The sequence below is a fragment of the Eleginops maclovinus genome, chromosome 23 (genome assembly GCF_036324505.1).
Source record: "Eleginops maclovinus isolate JMC-PN-2008 ecotype Puerto Natales chromosome 23, JC_Emac_rtc_rv5, whole genome shotgun sequence".
NCBI classification, from domain to species: domain Eukaryota; kingdom Metazoa; phylum Chordata; class Actinopteri; order Perciformes; family Eleginopidae; genus Eleginops; species Eleginops maclovinus.
In genome coordinates, this window is record NC_086371.1 from 16715485 (window position 1) to 16731659 (window position 16175).

General features: G+C 41.0%; 1 protein-coding gene across 2 annotated transcripts; it reads left to right on the forward strand.

The window, feature by feature from the left end:
- Positions 1-4375: 4375 nt before the first annotated feature.
- On the forward strand, positions 4376-16000 carry eda (ectodysplasin A). Of its 2 annotated transcripts, none has more exons than XM_063875672.1 (8): positions 4376-4808; positions 11218-11317; positions 13066-13104; positions 13419-13589; positions 13943-13977; positions 14083-14134; positions 14576-14706; positions 14948-16000. In XM_063875672.1, the coding sequence occupies exons 1-8, from the start codon at positions 4491-4493 to the stop codon at positions 15206-15208; spliced, it is 1107 nt and encodes a 368-aa protein (XP_063731742.1). In that variant the 5' UTR covers positions 4376-4490; the 3' UTR covers positions 15209-16000. The 2 variants fall into 2 exon arrangements, with proteins under 2 accessions (XP_063731742.1, XP_063731743.1); XM_063875673.1 differs by having other exon boundaries at positions 14576-14700.
- Positions 16001-16175: the final 175 nt, after the last annotated feature.

Consider the following 16175-nt stretch of genomic DNA (forward strand, 5'->3'; position numbering starts at 1 on the left):
CTTAATGGCTCAAAGTATTCTTAATCATATCTTCAGTATAATGTTTTATCAAATCTGCCTTTTTTGTATGAACATTTTTTTCTATGTACATCATTGCTACTGCATCAACAACCTAACTTAAGCAATTCAGTATACTTCACTAGGCTCGTATACTAGTACACTGGTAATGAAAATTACATTTTGGGAAATTACATAACTTGCACGTCCTGTGTCCATTATGTGGCGCTACAAAACACTTATCAAGTGTATATCACATAATCGGATGATGTTTGATACATTAGGCCAGTAAATGTCACAATGACCGTGATTCAAAGTTAGCCTGTAAAAGTCCTCAGGCTTAAACTGTTGTTATGCATGTTAGGGATGGTGGCCAATTGGAAAATGGACATTAGAGTTACACCAACTTCCTGTTTCATGAAGAATGGCTAGCACGCAATGACAAGGGCTTTGTGCTTAATCAGTGTTGGCTCTTCACTCTATGTCATGTGAGCATAATGTTTCTTCACAAATAAATATACATTACAGAAGAGAACAATGTCTCTGCCGGTGGTCCTGCAGTTTTACAGGCGAGGTTACTCACAGAGGAGTACTGCTAAGCTTGAGGCATGAAAAGAAATACAGCATTTGCAGCAAAACATCACTGTTTAATAAATGTCCCTAAACGGTGAAAACTTGGCGCAGTAAAAACGCTTTAAGGGTCAGAAACTTTTATAAAAGTGTGCACAAACCCCAAGTACTAAAAGAAAGGGTGAGACATAAATGCAATTTTTTATCTAAAAAATGACTGTGTAATATGGAAGGAAACTCTGAAGTCCCCTTGACCATGCAGAGCAGTTTAACATGTTTCAGTTCATTGCTTTGGCTTTAAGGCTTTACTGTTTCCTTAGGTCTCAGCGCTATCATCATTGTCACTTCCAGCAACAGAAGGCAACTGTTTTCAGCTCTAAAAACCCCACATGCAATCTATTGCCCAAATTGCACCCATAGAAAAGTTATTAGCAAGCAGGTGAACATAGAGCAGAATTTAGCTGCTAAAGAGAAAAATGTTTCCTTCAGGAGTTAGTGGGGGTCAAACAGAGGTTAAAGGAATATAAAAATATTGGATTTACAATTATCAGATGGACTAAAGCGGAACAAAAAATGAAGGATATTGTTGCTCTGTGAAGGCTGGTTGTGTACGCTGATCACCAGCACTCTTTCTCAACTGAATCAAGTAATATGTCCCTGTTCTGCTGGCAGACGGCCTTAAATAAAAATTGAGGAACTTGCACTTTACTCAAGTAATTTAATTTTCTACTTCTACAACCAGTTAGTCGTTCAAACTAACTTAACAGGATAAGAAGAATTGAATACTAGCTTCACGTAAACCAGCTATAACATGCTGCTCACAGGTTGTAATTATCCTATGCCTATACTTTATACTGCATACAAGTACTGTATAATGACTAGTTAATTGTTGATACTTTAAATAGTAAGGAAAGATTTTACTGTTTTGATGATTAATTATATTAACACAGAAAATGACCCCAAATATAATTTGAAAAGGGCAAACCTAATGTGGTTTTGTTTACTGCTCCTGCTGAGTTGCCTTGAGAAACACCAAACAACTGTTTGCATACTAAAAAGGCCTCTAAACTGCACCAATTATGTGTGGAATAATAAAATCAATTAGGTTTACCCCAAGTGTTTTCTATACTGAGTTGCACACAACAGTCAGAAAATAGAGCAAAATTAACAAAAGCAGCCCAGTGCACAAGGAAGGCAAAGATTGTAACAGATAGAGAGAGAAAGCTCTCCCATCTTGATAAGGACTCTTAAGATGGACACCCACAATGAGAGTGAATTAATCATTGTCCTGGGAAATGGGAGACATGGTCCAATTTACAGGAGATTTATAGGTAGGAAATCAAATGCCACAGCATATCAATTAGCTGAGGTTACACCTCTGAATCCAATGCATGGAGACAAAGGCACCTGAGAAGAGATTGAAAGGGGTGGAGATGTCTAAAACAATTTACTGTAATATATGAAAGTATTTTTTTATTAGCTATAAATCACTTTAACTTAAATGTGATTCCTTATGATGGAAGTTGAAAGGCAATTTTTTAAATTTGTGATTTTTTATCCATCAGTTGTAGAGAAGTGTACCTCTTTACATGGGACCATTTTCGTCCAACAGCTTGCTGAAGTCATGTGCCCACTCAACTCTCCATGGTAAAATATGAGTGCCTTTTTCTCCTGCAAAACTCTATCATCTGGCAGGAAAAGCCTCTAAATCTTGTTATAAGCTCAGAGAGGATAGAGTGGCACAGCATTTATGAATGCTGCATTGAAGCCCCGGGGATGTTATAAGAATTATTACTGCTTTTATAGATGCCAGAAAAAACAATCATGACAACAAAACTGGTTTTAATTGTCACACGCTTTGTGTTGTCTGAAAGAAGGCAGCAGATACAGAGGTGGCAATCTGGGAGTGTGACCTTTACCTCAAGGGCCATATGAATTCCTCTTTACACAAAACAAATACAACCCATTTTAGATACATATTGAAAGTAAATAGCCTCATAAATGAAAGAAATAAAAATAAAAGTAGGTTGAAATCATAGGAGATGCATGTGCCTAACTATTCCAGTCCTGAATTATCTGCTTCTCAAAGTCAACGTGCCTGCCGCTTGGATAAAAAAGCGTGGCAAACGTGCTTAGGCTGAGCCCTCAGTCACAGGCCCTATGAGGGTTACTTTGAATGTCTTTCTCTCTACGATTTCACTATCTCATATTCTAACAATGGGAAAGGGAGTTCCCGGGAGAGAGAGAGACGAAGATGCTTAATATGTGATCAACAGTCCACAGAGAAGCTATATAAAGAAATGGTCTACAAACAGAATATAAAAAACAAGATGTTTTTTATATTTGATTATTGCCACAATATGATGCTGTTTTAAGTTTAGGATCATCAGTACACTGGTATGCTGGGTTATTGATTTATAGCTTGGCAATGCTGCCCTTCAGTGGCAGCAGACTAGAATAACTTTCTTTCTCTGACTAAAATATTTCACTGAGGAGAAATAGGCATTGGCAGCCTGGCCGAATCAACCCCAAGAAATATATATCAATACATGCTCACATTATTAGAGCAATCAACTACGTGCTGGCAACATTTCAGATTGATGAATACTCATTCTGATTTTTAAAAGTCATTCTTCTCCATTATTTCCTTCCACAACATAAGTGAAAAGCAGCAATGACTCAGTGTCTGTCAGCGTAAGCTCGTATCATGAAAGAGTATACCTCTCTGTAGGTCAAGTGCACTCAAATGTCAGGTTTTGTCCCAAAGAAATAAAGACAGATGTTTTGTGGCACTTGCCTGAAAACTAATCTAAGCTGGTGATCCATCAAGCACCCAAGTTTCAGCCCTGCTTGGTGCCCTGGTATCATCATCTCAAGACTCAAGGACAGACTGATCCACAGGCTACCACAGGCTGGTTCCTTGCTTCAGAGATCAAAGTGTCGACATCAGAAAAGAACAAAATTAAGGGCGGCTTTGGATGTTGAAAATGTACAAACCGCAGTGCCACATTCAATCTTCTTAAAGCATTGTTCTCAGCTGGCTTTTTGGTAAAAATAAATGTCAAAGTAATCCTCCAGTCCAGCTGAGTGACATGTGTTTAGAGTATTTGAGGGTGTTGTACACAGAGTGGTGCTGACCTCACTGTGACTCTCTTTCAGGCCCGCTATCATACTCCTTAGCCTGACTGGGTCCAGATGCAAATAAATGTAATTTTATAATGTGAAGTCTGTTTAGTAATGTACTTTGCTATGCTTTTCCACTCTTTGATGATAAGATGAAATCATCAACCGTTTTTCAACACTGGGAAGTATTTACCAGGGTTCTGAATCAATTCTTCGTTCTAAATCACAACTCCATGTGCCGCCCACATAACAAAACAAAGGTCCAAACAAAACACACCCATGGAAAAATAGCATATCCAAAGTCTAAAACACATAAAACACATGAGTAAACATTATACCTCAGTGACCACCCACCCCCAGTCACACTTACCATAACAGGAGATTAATCACTGACAAGGGTCAAAAAATGTGTTTGCCTTCCTCAAAGTGCTCCATAATAATCACACAAACAAAAATAAAAAGGGGGATTAAAAAGGTGTTATTCTCTCACACCGTCATCTCATATTCTCACAGAAGCTGCAGCTGCGCACTTTGGCCGTTAGGTGTCGCTCAGTTACTGCACCTGGTGCCTCCAGCCCCCAACCTCTGGCCCGGATTGTCTGGGTTCGTAATTGTCATCGACCAATCACACAAGAGGTAGGCGGGTCCCTATTGTTACTACAGATACTCAGAGAAGTTTGCACCGACCTGCTGCTGCTGCACCTATGAGTCTCCACGTTAATGAATAGCCGCGGCCCGCGCGAGACAAACTAGCCGATTATGCCGAGATAAAGAGCGTCTGACTCGCGCTCTGTCCGATAATGGCATGCGATGGTTCATCCGCGGAGGATTTCCCGGACAAAGTGATGCCCAGAGCAGCTCCCTGCACGTGCAACAAGAAGTGCAGGAGTCGCAGCAGCAGTGTTGTCTTCCTGGGATTATTCCTGCTGTCGCTGTCTCTGCACGCTGTCACCCTCGTCTGCTATTTGGACCTGCGCTCCGAAGTCAAAAGGGAAATTATCCACCAGAAGCGGGATTCAATGTTGACACTTGCGGGGAGTGACATGGCTGACCCGGCGGCGCTGCTCTCACCCGGCCACCTGGACTCCGTCAGCAGCCGCGGCGCAGAGGGTCAAGAGGTAAAACATATTTTTTCAGAGTGTAACAGAGATTAATAAAGAGCCACGGCCGCTAATGCAAGGCGACATTGCTTTCATTCCTCTCACGTTGGCTGATCCTGTTCATTCACCTCTGCTCAGTCCTCCTGTTCCCGTATCACGGTGTCAGGTTCTGTGTCTATGCTCTGTCATGGCATGTTTCTGGGCAACTTATTTTACAGTAGCCTGTCGCGAAGTTTTGCCAGTCTCAGTTTCCAGACAGATATGTTTTGAGTCAGTGCTCCCGTGTGCGTGATTCAGCCTCTTGGGCAAAGATGCACCAAGGTATAAGCTTTAAAGTCTGTCACCTGGCCAAAGTCTCATGTTCAGGTAAACGCATCCAAGGAGGCATATCAATGAACGTATGGTTGCAAATGTTGCCCAAAAAAAAAAAAAAAAAACTCAACAGTTAACTCATTTATTTCAGAAATGACTTTTTTGTAATCAAACTGCATTTAACCTGATCTGTCTTGTTTCCAGAGCTCCCTCTGAGCAGCCAGAGGTTGATGCTCAAAACTCAGGCAGCCTGCCCAGCTGGATTCACAGAGAGGGGTCAGTCAATGTGCTGCAGCAGGTGGACGGAAAATTAACTGGATCACCAGCAGGTGCAAAGCCCAAGGGCTGATGTAAATTCATCAGGACTTAGATGGGGCAGTTGGTACTTGGAGCTAAGCCAGCCTCGTCTCACATGTGTTTTCTTTTCTGGCAGCGGCCTGATTGAATGTTCATTGTGTTGTCTGTGGCTTTGGCAACAGACCACCAGCCCCCACCCCTCCATCACCACCAACACACAATCCCTAATTTCATCAGTACAAAGGGACCAAGCGTAGGTCTCAACTCTGTATTACTTGTTCAATTAGCTCACATGTCACCGGTTGTGTAACCCCTTTGCAGAGAAAATGATCCACTGTGGCACATTGGCTGGACATTCAGCTGGGTATAAAAATCTACTTGATAGTCACTCAGAGGATGGAGGCATTCATTTCTCTGTAGGAAACATTCAAAAGAGAAATTGCTCCAAGTGGTCTTTATAACATTTCCCTCTAACAAGTGGGAAGCTTAGCCTATTCATTTAGTTGTCAGTGTGTCCTTTGCTAAGCTTATTTTAGTTTGGTTTCCCTGGTTAGAGCCGAGTGAGATGGGCCTGGTATTCAACCCAGATGGGGACACTTCATGAGGTGAAAGACTGTGGCCCAGCTGTAAATATTTAACAGCGCTGTGATGCTGTCCTTGCCAGATGTCTGCATTAAACAACTCTGATTACACATCCCACAGTTTACATAGTTGGAGAAACAGGAGCATGTGGCATTTGGACGCAGCGGCCGCACTTGTTAGCTTTTGAGGCATTTCCTTTGAAGAATCTGTTCTGTAGAGCTAAAGATTGTTTATTGGATTTTTCACACAAGTCTTCATCAAAGGAAGCATCAGTGTGATTGGATGTGATGTGCAGGTATACATACAAGTGTAACAGAACATGGAAAGCCTTCAGAGAAAACAAAGAAAAAACAAGCTATAGGAACAAAGGTACACCCCACATACATGAGGTATAGCAGGCTCATGTAACCTCAGTTTAGATGGACTTGATCCTCTCTGTGGGAAAGTTGTATTTTGAATAAGACAAGTGACCCGGCTTCATGTAGTTACAGTTTGTAGTGAATATCGGATATTTTTGTACTGGTCTGGTCAGTGTCAAACGATTGGAAACACTCTTCTGTTTAGAGGCTTTTTAAGTAAAGCAGAATATAAAGACAACTTCTTTTAGTTTAGATTATTGGATTAGTCAAAGTGAAAGTCCACTTTATTGTCAAAGTTTCCACATGTGTTATACATACAGAAAATTGAAATACCGTTTCTGGCAGTCCCACAGTGCAAATATAAACAAGAACATATAACATAAAAAGATAAGAGCATAGAAAAAAAAGGGGGGGTAAAAAGGGGTATACAGAAAAAAACAACAACTAAGTAATATATACATATGTTCGACACAATCAACACAGTTTGACAGTAGTGCAAGTAGTCTTTTAGTGCAAAAAAAACACTTTGTGCAAAGTACATTTTCAGTAGCTTATGGAGGATTAACGTTCATTTAACTGGAAAACAAATTAGAAAATGACATTGATGTGAATTTTATAACAGAAATATTCAGTGGTTTTGAAACAAGTACAGGTGTGTTCTTTGTAGTTGGCTTAAATAAATGAAAACCCTTGTCCTATGTTTACTCTAAAACTACATTTAGCTTAACTCTTATCTCTCATTTTATCCCATTTTTTCTTCTTCTATTCAGCCACCACTGGTCATTTTTTCAGGAGGAAAATGAAATCTAGTATCAAGGCATTTTTCTACTGAAAGAGTATCTGCAGAACAGATCTGAACAAAAGTGAGCGTGGCTATTAATCTAAGATAAGAATCTAGGCTATACAAGCTGTAACACAGGTGTCTGATCGGTGTTGTGTTTTGTGAACAGAGGAGGGACTGCTGTTACTTTAGTTGCAGGGTGATCCGAGCCAAAGAAAGCAAATAATGCAGATTTGAGTCTGTCAGGATATCCACACTTTTTTAATGTGCAATTTCCTCAGACGTTGGTTCAGAATTTGGTAGCAAGGCTAAAAGGTTTATAGATCTTAAGAGTTTCTTCTTTTCTTCTATGAATATTAGAATAAGGTTATTGAACCAGGAAAAAAATAATTGAAAAATAGGAACTCTTTGTTGATCGAATGTACCTGTTTCCAGCCTGCACTTAAACATAACAAACCACTAAACAGCTCATACCGTCAGATCTAACTAGATGCTTCTTAATGAACGCAGATGATGTGGTCATTTATGATCCGGGCCTCGGGAGTGAACAAACAGCCTTTCCCTCAACAATCACAGTCGGTATGCCCTTGAGCAAGGCAGTAAATCCCAGCTGTCCGGCAGATCTGCGCAGTTCCCAACAGTAAAAGCCCCTCCCAGGTGTGGGTAGCTCTTAGGAGTGTAATGCAGGCCATTACTGAATTAGAGCAAGTGTCACTCACAGCCTGACCCTTAATCACCTCAGTGAGTGACACATCGTAAAAGTCAACCCATGGAATATTTAATTGTGTTAGCTCAGATAGCGTTTTATTCTTCAGCCTAACATTTTTCTTATAACCATTATATGAAATAATTTTCTCCTCTGATGTATGCCTTCAAAGTCTCACAGAGAACAGATGCTGAAACATCTGGAGTCTAGTTAACGGCTATTAAAAAAGTCAGTTTGATGGGACACAAAGTCCTCAGCAGCATACAAACTCTGGGGCGCCGGGGTGGGCTGTCACCCACATCTGCTTTAATTGTGACCATTGCCTGATTAGTTAAAACAGCAATATCGTATGCACAGAATGAAGCAAGCCTCCATATCAGGATTTAATCAGTATGGACACAAGTCATAAAAGTACAATGCAGAGGAGGCTGCAAACCTTTCCATATAAGACTGAATTGTCTTGACAGACAGATGGTGTAGACGCCCAGTAAAGATTAAGTCCAGAGTCACAAACATCCACCAAAATAATAAATTCTCCAAGCATTCACAGCATTCAGCTAGAAGTCGCTTTGCCAGCAGTGTTGCAACAATGTGAAATGTGATTGGCTGCTGACAGACAACATTTCCCTTAGGTTGAGCTCCACAGCTTTTTTTAGATGACAATCTATGGATGCTGTTATTAAATTACCCAAGTTATGGTTTAAAACACATGGCCTTCCAGAGAACAGTGTCTGATATTGGCTGAGCTAAGGACACTCCTTTTTTTTTTTAAAGAGAAGATTTTTAAGAAGAGAACATGCAGTTACAGTGACAATTCTCAGCAGTATGCATGCCATTACAGTAAGTAATGCTTGTAAAGAAGGGCACCAAGTCTGCATTTGGCAAACCCTGAGTTTCACCTTCTCAACTTTTTAATTTTAACCGCAATTACATGAATAATTTTAGTCTGAGACTGTTTCTGCAAAATGTCTAGGAAACTGTATTGGTTAAAAAAAACACTGAAGCTCTTGCCTCTTATTTTCATAAACAGACTGAAAAGTTATGAATGTAAGGGATCTGCTGTGGTGTACATTCAGGAATGTGTAGAGATACAAGCTGTTGTAATAGTGTTAAAAAGTGTTAATAGGGCAAAAAAGAAGTCCTGTGATGACTAAATTACACATCCCTGGGGTGACTGAATTTTAGTCATATCCTCACGAAGCAACAGGGAATCTCGTCCTCTGCGCGCAACAGCACCCCCCATGCTTTGAAGATTTGAAAGCCCTCTAATTAATAGCATTTTTTTCCCTTGTGCTGAAAAAAGAATGGTTCACTCAATAGTTGGCACTTGGCATACATACCAACACGTTGTCATCCTGATTTACTGTAACTCTGCGTGCCTTTGAAGGGTAAGAAGGCTGTAAATGTTGTAATGAAGTGAAATGAAGCAAACAACGGTGCAAAACCATTTCTCATAGTCGTTTGATGGAATCACTTTTTAATTTTTTTTTTTATCACAGTTGCCTTCATCTGCAACCCCATGCAAACCAGTTTTGGTAGTAGCTTTGCAGATTGCTTGTTTGTTTTTTTGTCGTTCTGTTGGAGCTTAATTCTCGGGCCAAAAATTGGCTGTTGAATCATGTTTGGCTGTCAGAACAGACGAAAGTGTAATGCCATATGCCTGAACATACACCCAGAATCCTTTGAGAGGTAAAAGCCCCCTATATGCCAACAGCTGGAGAGGAGATGTGGAGACACCTGCGCACCAAATGAACAGCGAACGTCGCTGCTCGCGGGAACATCTGGCGGGCTGTGTGTCGACGAACCGTTCCAACACATACTCCACCATCAGGCTGGAATTCCCGTGCTTATAAGGTCAGACATCGCTGGCAGCTGGTCAGTCTTGTAGACTTTAACTACTTTGAGCTTGCCAGCGGGGGTGTTTGACATGATAAAGCTCATCCCTCACCACAATGGGGGGGGGGGGGGTTCCCCACATCTGAGACGAGGTATAGAAGAAACTGGAAACATAACTTCTCGTGTCTGTCTTCTCAGTCTTTCAGTGGCTCTGCTTGAAAACCACACAAAGAGGCACTTGGAGTTCACAGTGCTTTCCAGAGAAAGACTTTTCTCACCGTCGGGGTTTAACAACTATGTTTACTTGAGCGCCACAGCTGGAAACATGGAGTATGTCATCTTGTACGTACCCAACTGGGATAAGAAAGGTCAAAGTGTCTGTCAGTAAGCTTGTCTGATTCATTCCCAGCAGTAACAAATAAATGATACATCATTATTTATTATCTTTTGATCCACGCTAAGGGGGAGCACGTGTCACTGCTTCAGAGATGTCAGTTATTCAAACTCCAAGCAGATGTCCGGCACAAATATACAAGTTTCCTGGTCGTATGTCCTCAGCTATCGAGAGCTTTTAATGCCTGACAATATTAATATTATTTATGCTGACACTCCAAAGTGTGACTGAATACGATATTAAGGCGCTCGACGAAAAGAGGGCTTTGGGTGGTCTTGTTGTGTTTCCACAGTGCCGAGTTTCTTTGTCCTTTATCCTGGGAGTCTTCCAAAGATGTGATCAGAAGCTGGCAGTTCTAACACAAAGTGACTTTTAAACTATCTGTTTTTTAAACTCTGAATCCTTAGCACAAAACATTTTTTGTTGTCAGAGCCGGTCTCGTCTTGAGCGTGCTACAGTCAGGTCATCACGTCCTACAGAGTTCATGTGAATGTAGGTCGACCATAACCAGTCACTTAAAAACACAGGCATGTGGTTTGTCCCGCCACTCACTCGCCCATGGGAACACCCCACCACTGTAGCAAAGCTTTTCCTGTTTTTAGGGATGAGCTCAGACCAGCTACATCAGATCCCTTTCTTTGACTCGTTTTTTTTTAGTTTATTCATGCTACCACTGAATAGGGCTGGGACCAGGTGCCACATGAATGGGTATTGCTCTCAGATTAACCACAATTCATGCCCTCCTTTTGTATAAAAAGGTGAATTTTAGAGCAGGACGTGTCCAGGTGACTGTCTCAAACGGCAGAAACACAGACAAAAGTGACTTGGGTTACAGGATGTGTTACAGCCCCAATGGGACAGACAATGACTTGGCCGCAAATGAATATGTTTGCTGTCAGTGTCTCACATCTTTTCAAATGCCCCAAGTTGTCTCTGTGCAAACATTATCCACCAACAGTAGAAAAGGCCACTTGAAACATGGGTTTCACTCTTAAAGACTTCTCATTCCTTTTGTTTGCCCCACAGAATTAATATGGGATGGACTTGCCTGCCATTGATATTCTGAAGAGAGTCTTAGTGCATAAAGCTAGTGGTCCTCTTGAGTTTTCTGCAAAACGAATTATCCATACTCATAACTATTATCTTTTGTTCTTCATCAGGAGAAGTTACTGCACAGAAATAGTGAATTCCACGCCACACAGGATAACAGGGGCATAACTCAGCGAGCGAAAAGAAGTCCCGGCAAGCAGCCAGAAACAGGTATGTTGTTTGGATTCATCAGCATTTACTAATGCCGTGTCTTGTCCTTATATTTGATATGGAAGTGGTATTCTGGCCTCTCATCTCCCACCTCCCACTTCTGCATTCGTTACGCAACTGTAATTTTTGATTGTTTGGAGGGGTACAGTGTAAATAACAGGCGTTTGATGGGCTCTTAAAGATCTTACATTTTCAAAACAGTTTGTTAATGTTTTCTCACTTTTCGTGTAATTAATTTTTTTATTGCTTTGCGCTAACTTAAAAAAGCAGCTCCGCCACAAAATGTTGCTTAGTTTATAGAGCGAAGGATTAAATGGAATGGAATTGATTATTACTTGGATAGCAAACAAGGAAAACAAGGGGTTTGGGAGGGTTTCACCAATTTGAAACAGACAATGGAGCCCGGGTTGATATAATATCAGGTCCCCAAAATACATTTTCTATCTGTCAAATAAGAAGATTGGGAATTTTGTATTCGAAAAGTGTTATTGGCTAGGCCTGAACCATCCGAAAATAAGATGAGAAACAAAACCACTTTGTAGTACATGCAGTAATTTTAAAGAACCAGGTGGCCATTTCTGAAAGAGCTTATCGTCTGAGACTTTGATGGCTTTCATTTGTTCCTCCAAATTGATTTATCGTAATCAATAGCTCTGCAGCAAACCATATGGCCAATATGTCTGAATTTGCTTTTGTAGTTTTTGTTTAGAATGTGAGCTATGCAAATAAAAAAAGCAAAGCCTTTGAAGTTTCATGTCTGAGTGCAACAAGTGCAGCATGATCACAAGGCATTCCAATGTCTGTGGCGTGACACTGAATACTTGGGGGGAAGTTTAGTGATTGTGTTTAAATTAGAAGAAAAAACTCACCTTTGAGACTTTCTACATAAATCAGTAAAGTCCCGAGCCTCTAAACACTAATCATTCCCAGGTCTCTCCTCTGCTCTCAGCGCACAGACAAAGGCTTTTGTAATCTCAGCCTTAGATGTGTGTGTCTGTGTGTGTGTAAGTGTGTGTGTGTGTCCTGTGTTTGCACGTGTGTGCGTATGCGTGCGTTCTGGGCACTCCTAACGGGCACCAGATTCCAGATAGGGCTGCTCGTTAAGAGAAATCTATGCGGATGCATCCAGTCATTTAGCCAGAGGAGAAACACTGGCCATATGTTTGAGGGGGACTCAAACTGTGAGGTTTTAAGGTTAAATGGTCTTTGTAGTTGTAATGACATGGTAAACACAAGAGCAGCAAGACGGCTTTTTGAAAAGGATTCTTCAGCTGCACACACACAGACGCGCACCAAGTGCATTTTGTCTTTCAAGCACTGACATCGATGCCACACCAACATCCATGCACGCACACAACACACACACTTGAAACATTGGTTGTAAAGGGGAGAAGCACACACACACATGTACACACACTTTCATCTACATTCTCCATCTGGGCCTAATTCAAAGAAAAGGATTTTGGCAGGATAAAGTATCTCTCTAATGATCTTCTCCAGTTCCACTGCCTGTGAATGCTTAAGGCACTTGTTCATACAGAGGAGGTAAAACCACACTTACAAATTACTACACTAGAAGATACCACAGACTGACATACCTCCACTCCAGTGCCGAACATCTGATTCTGTTATTTTAGCCCATTTAGGATACCTACACAGAGTGCGCTGGGTACTAGAGATGTTACCGGAGATGATAATTGTTCAGGAGACCATTTCAAGTTCAATCACACTGTTTTTGTTTCCTACAGAATCGACTGGAAGGGAAAGAAGGAAAGAGAAGAAAAAAGGTAATACATGATTTAACCAAATTGTCACAGATGTTGGTCATTGATTAAACCAAAACCTGCTCTATACTTTCTATCAGTACCCTTGAGATGTCGTCCAAAATCCAATGACGGTGTTGGCTTAGAGTGGTTCAATGGGTTATTCTGTCCGTCAAGCACACGCTTCCTGCCTTTTGCCTATCTTCATATCAAGCTGTACAATCTTTGTGGATGCTGTACATATTGTTAAGTCTTAGTAGTGTTTGTTAGTTTGGGCTATATGAATAAAATTGACTTGTTTTTGAGATTACCAACCATTTTGCTTTCTCTCTTCATAGGAAAAAAAAGGTCGGTGCCAGGTCCTCCTGGCCCCCCTGGTCCCCCAGGCCCACAGGGGCCACCGGGCATCCCTGGAATCCCCGGTATTCCAGGAAGCAACGCTGTAGGGCCTTCAGGACCCCCTGGACCCCCCGGGCCGCAGGGACCTCCGGGTACTCAAGGTCCAGCAGGTATTAAAACTTTAAATAGAAATGACGCGATAACGCGCTGAGATAGCCAAGTCTCCAGCAGGAGGACTGGAAAACACCCAGGAGTTCTGAGATTGGTTCTTAGGTTACACTATTTTCTCGTATGTACACACGTTCCCACACTAGAAGGAGGCTCAAGTTGTCAAAATCAATGAACTCATTGCCTACCCAGTGAGAGTTTCCGATGCAGCATGTCAAACATAGTGTGGGAGAGCTGTGCTCGTTCCTTAAAGTATTTCAGTGTTTGTTTTGTTATAATCATCATCCTCTCCTTTGTTTCCCAGCTGTGTTGAAGGCCATAAATTCATCATGTCTGTCTTTCTATTTTGTTGCAGGGGTTCCAGATAAGACGAAAACAAAAGAATACCAGGTAGAGTATGTCAGCTATTAAAATTACATTTCCCTGATGAAACAGCTGCTCTCTTGTTTTACTATGTAACCAGATTAGTCACCAGAGATCTTCCTTATGTTTCAGCCTGCAGTGGTTCATTTGCAAGGGCAGGAGACAACCATCCAAGTGAGAGAGGGTGAGTCTTCTGTGTTTTCTCTGTTGTAGTTACACCTCTGCCTTTTTGATTTATAAAGAAACCTAACAAAGATCTGCAATTGTCAGACTATACACAGACTTACACCAGAATAAAAAGATGGTCAAATATTTTCAGTTTAGAGGGCTAAATGTGGCTGTAAATATTTACTATAGGTAAGTTTATGTAAGATCATAGTAACCCTAAAGTAATCCTATAGCTATCACAGGATTAGGATATAGTCATAAACTTACATTATAGGTTAGACCTGTGTTATCTTGGGTCAAGCCTTGCATGCTAGCAGGCTGCTAGCAGTAAAAGACTGCATGCTTCATTATCAGGTTTATAGGTTTGCCGGTACTGAGCTCTGATTTTAGTTGAACACTGCTGAAAGCTGTTTATGTTGATCGTTTGCCTCTGGTTTGTTTGTTGTGACATGTTTAGATCTGTCTGAAGGCATCCTTAGGAACTGGAAGATGGTGTCCATCCATCACCGCGTGTTTAAAATGCACTCTCGCTCTGGAGAGCTGGAGGTTCTGCTGGATGGTGTCTACTTCATATATAGTCAGGTAGAAGTGAGTACGGTCCTTGACGTAACTCTTATAATTTACAGTCAATAGAACTGGCAGGTGCTCTGTAGCTAACTTAAAAACCTGCTTGCTTGGCTTATGCTTAAATGTTTTGAGTTACAATATGTGACTGTGCTATAAGTCAAAGTCTTGTTGCTACACTGATATTCCAGCTGTTCACGCTTTAAATAAGTTCTTAAATATCACTACCCCTCTCAGTCATTTGTGAATTTTATGTCTCCGCCAGGTTTACTACCTCAACTTCACCGACATTGCCAGTTATGAGGTGATGGTGGACTCCAACCCGTTCCTCCGCTGCACATGCAGCATCGAGACAGGACAGCGCAAGTTCAACACCTGTTACACGGCCGGGGTGAGCCTGCTTCGTGCCGGCCAGAGGATCTCCATACGCATAGTGTATGAGGACACACTTATCAGCATGACCAATCACACCACCTTTCTGGGAAGTGTCAGACTTGGAGAGGCTCCATCTGCTGGACAGAACTGAAACCTACACAACCACCAGCCCTCTACGTGAAATGCCCAAAGTCTTGCCTCCGTTTAGAGGAAACTTAAATCCCCCGGGTGTTAAAAGTTGAGGACCCTCCGCGACTTTTGTTCACTTCCAGTTCTCTATTATAAAACAAGGACAATACCGATGTTTAGGATTCCCCCCCACGAAGGCTTTGTGCAAAAAGATCAGTGTTGATGAGCCTCATCAAACAGACGTTTCTATTTATAGTCTCCCTTTTGTGTCAACACAGACGCTGGCATCTCTCTTTATAACAAGGAAGGACACTGCGCTGACATATACTTAATATTTACATATTTTTAAGTGCTGTTGAATGACAATCTTGTATCTCCAAAAAACGATTCAAAATGTTTTATTTACAGTTTATATACTTGGGAATTTGCATTAATTTAATTATACTAACAATTATAAGTGGTTTTACAAGAGGTTTTAAGCTCCATATGTCCCTAGGTTATATATTTTATAATAGATCAAAGCAAGTACAAATGAATCTATGCAAGGTAGAGAAACATTCATAAAAACTGGAGTTATAAGGTATTCAAAGAGCAACAGCACTATATATTTTGCACACATTTGCACTACAGCATCCCTGCAGAATATCGGCGATATGTTTTGTTACAGTGCTATTGTTTAGTTATAGAATGAATGAATCCATGTGGGAAAATGATATTGTTGTTAATACGTCTCTGTACATATTGTATATAAAAAGGGATATACTTTTGTAAATGGAGTTGATTGATGGATTAAATGTTACTTTTTTTGTCTAAATGCTTTTGTCTTTCTCTTGTTGTGTCGCGGGTGGTATTGATTTAAAAGGTTAATACTCGTTTTTCATGTTGGACTCTGCTGGCACGAGTATTGACAAGAACAAATTATGTTCTTTGAGTGAGGCCTTTGGTTTTATTAAAATGTGGCTTTTACTCTTACTGCAAGTTTCACAATG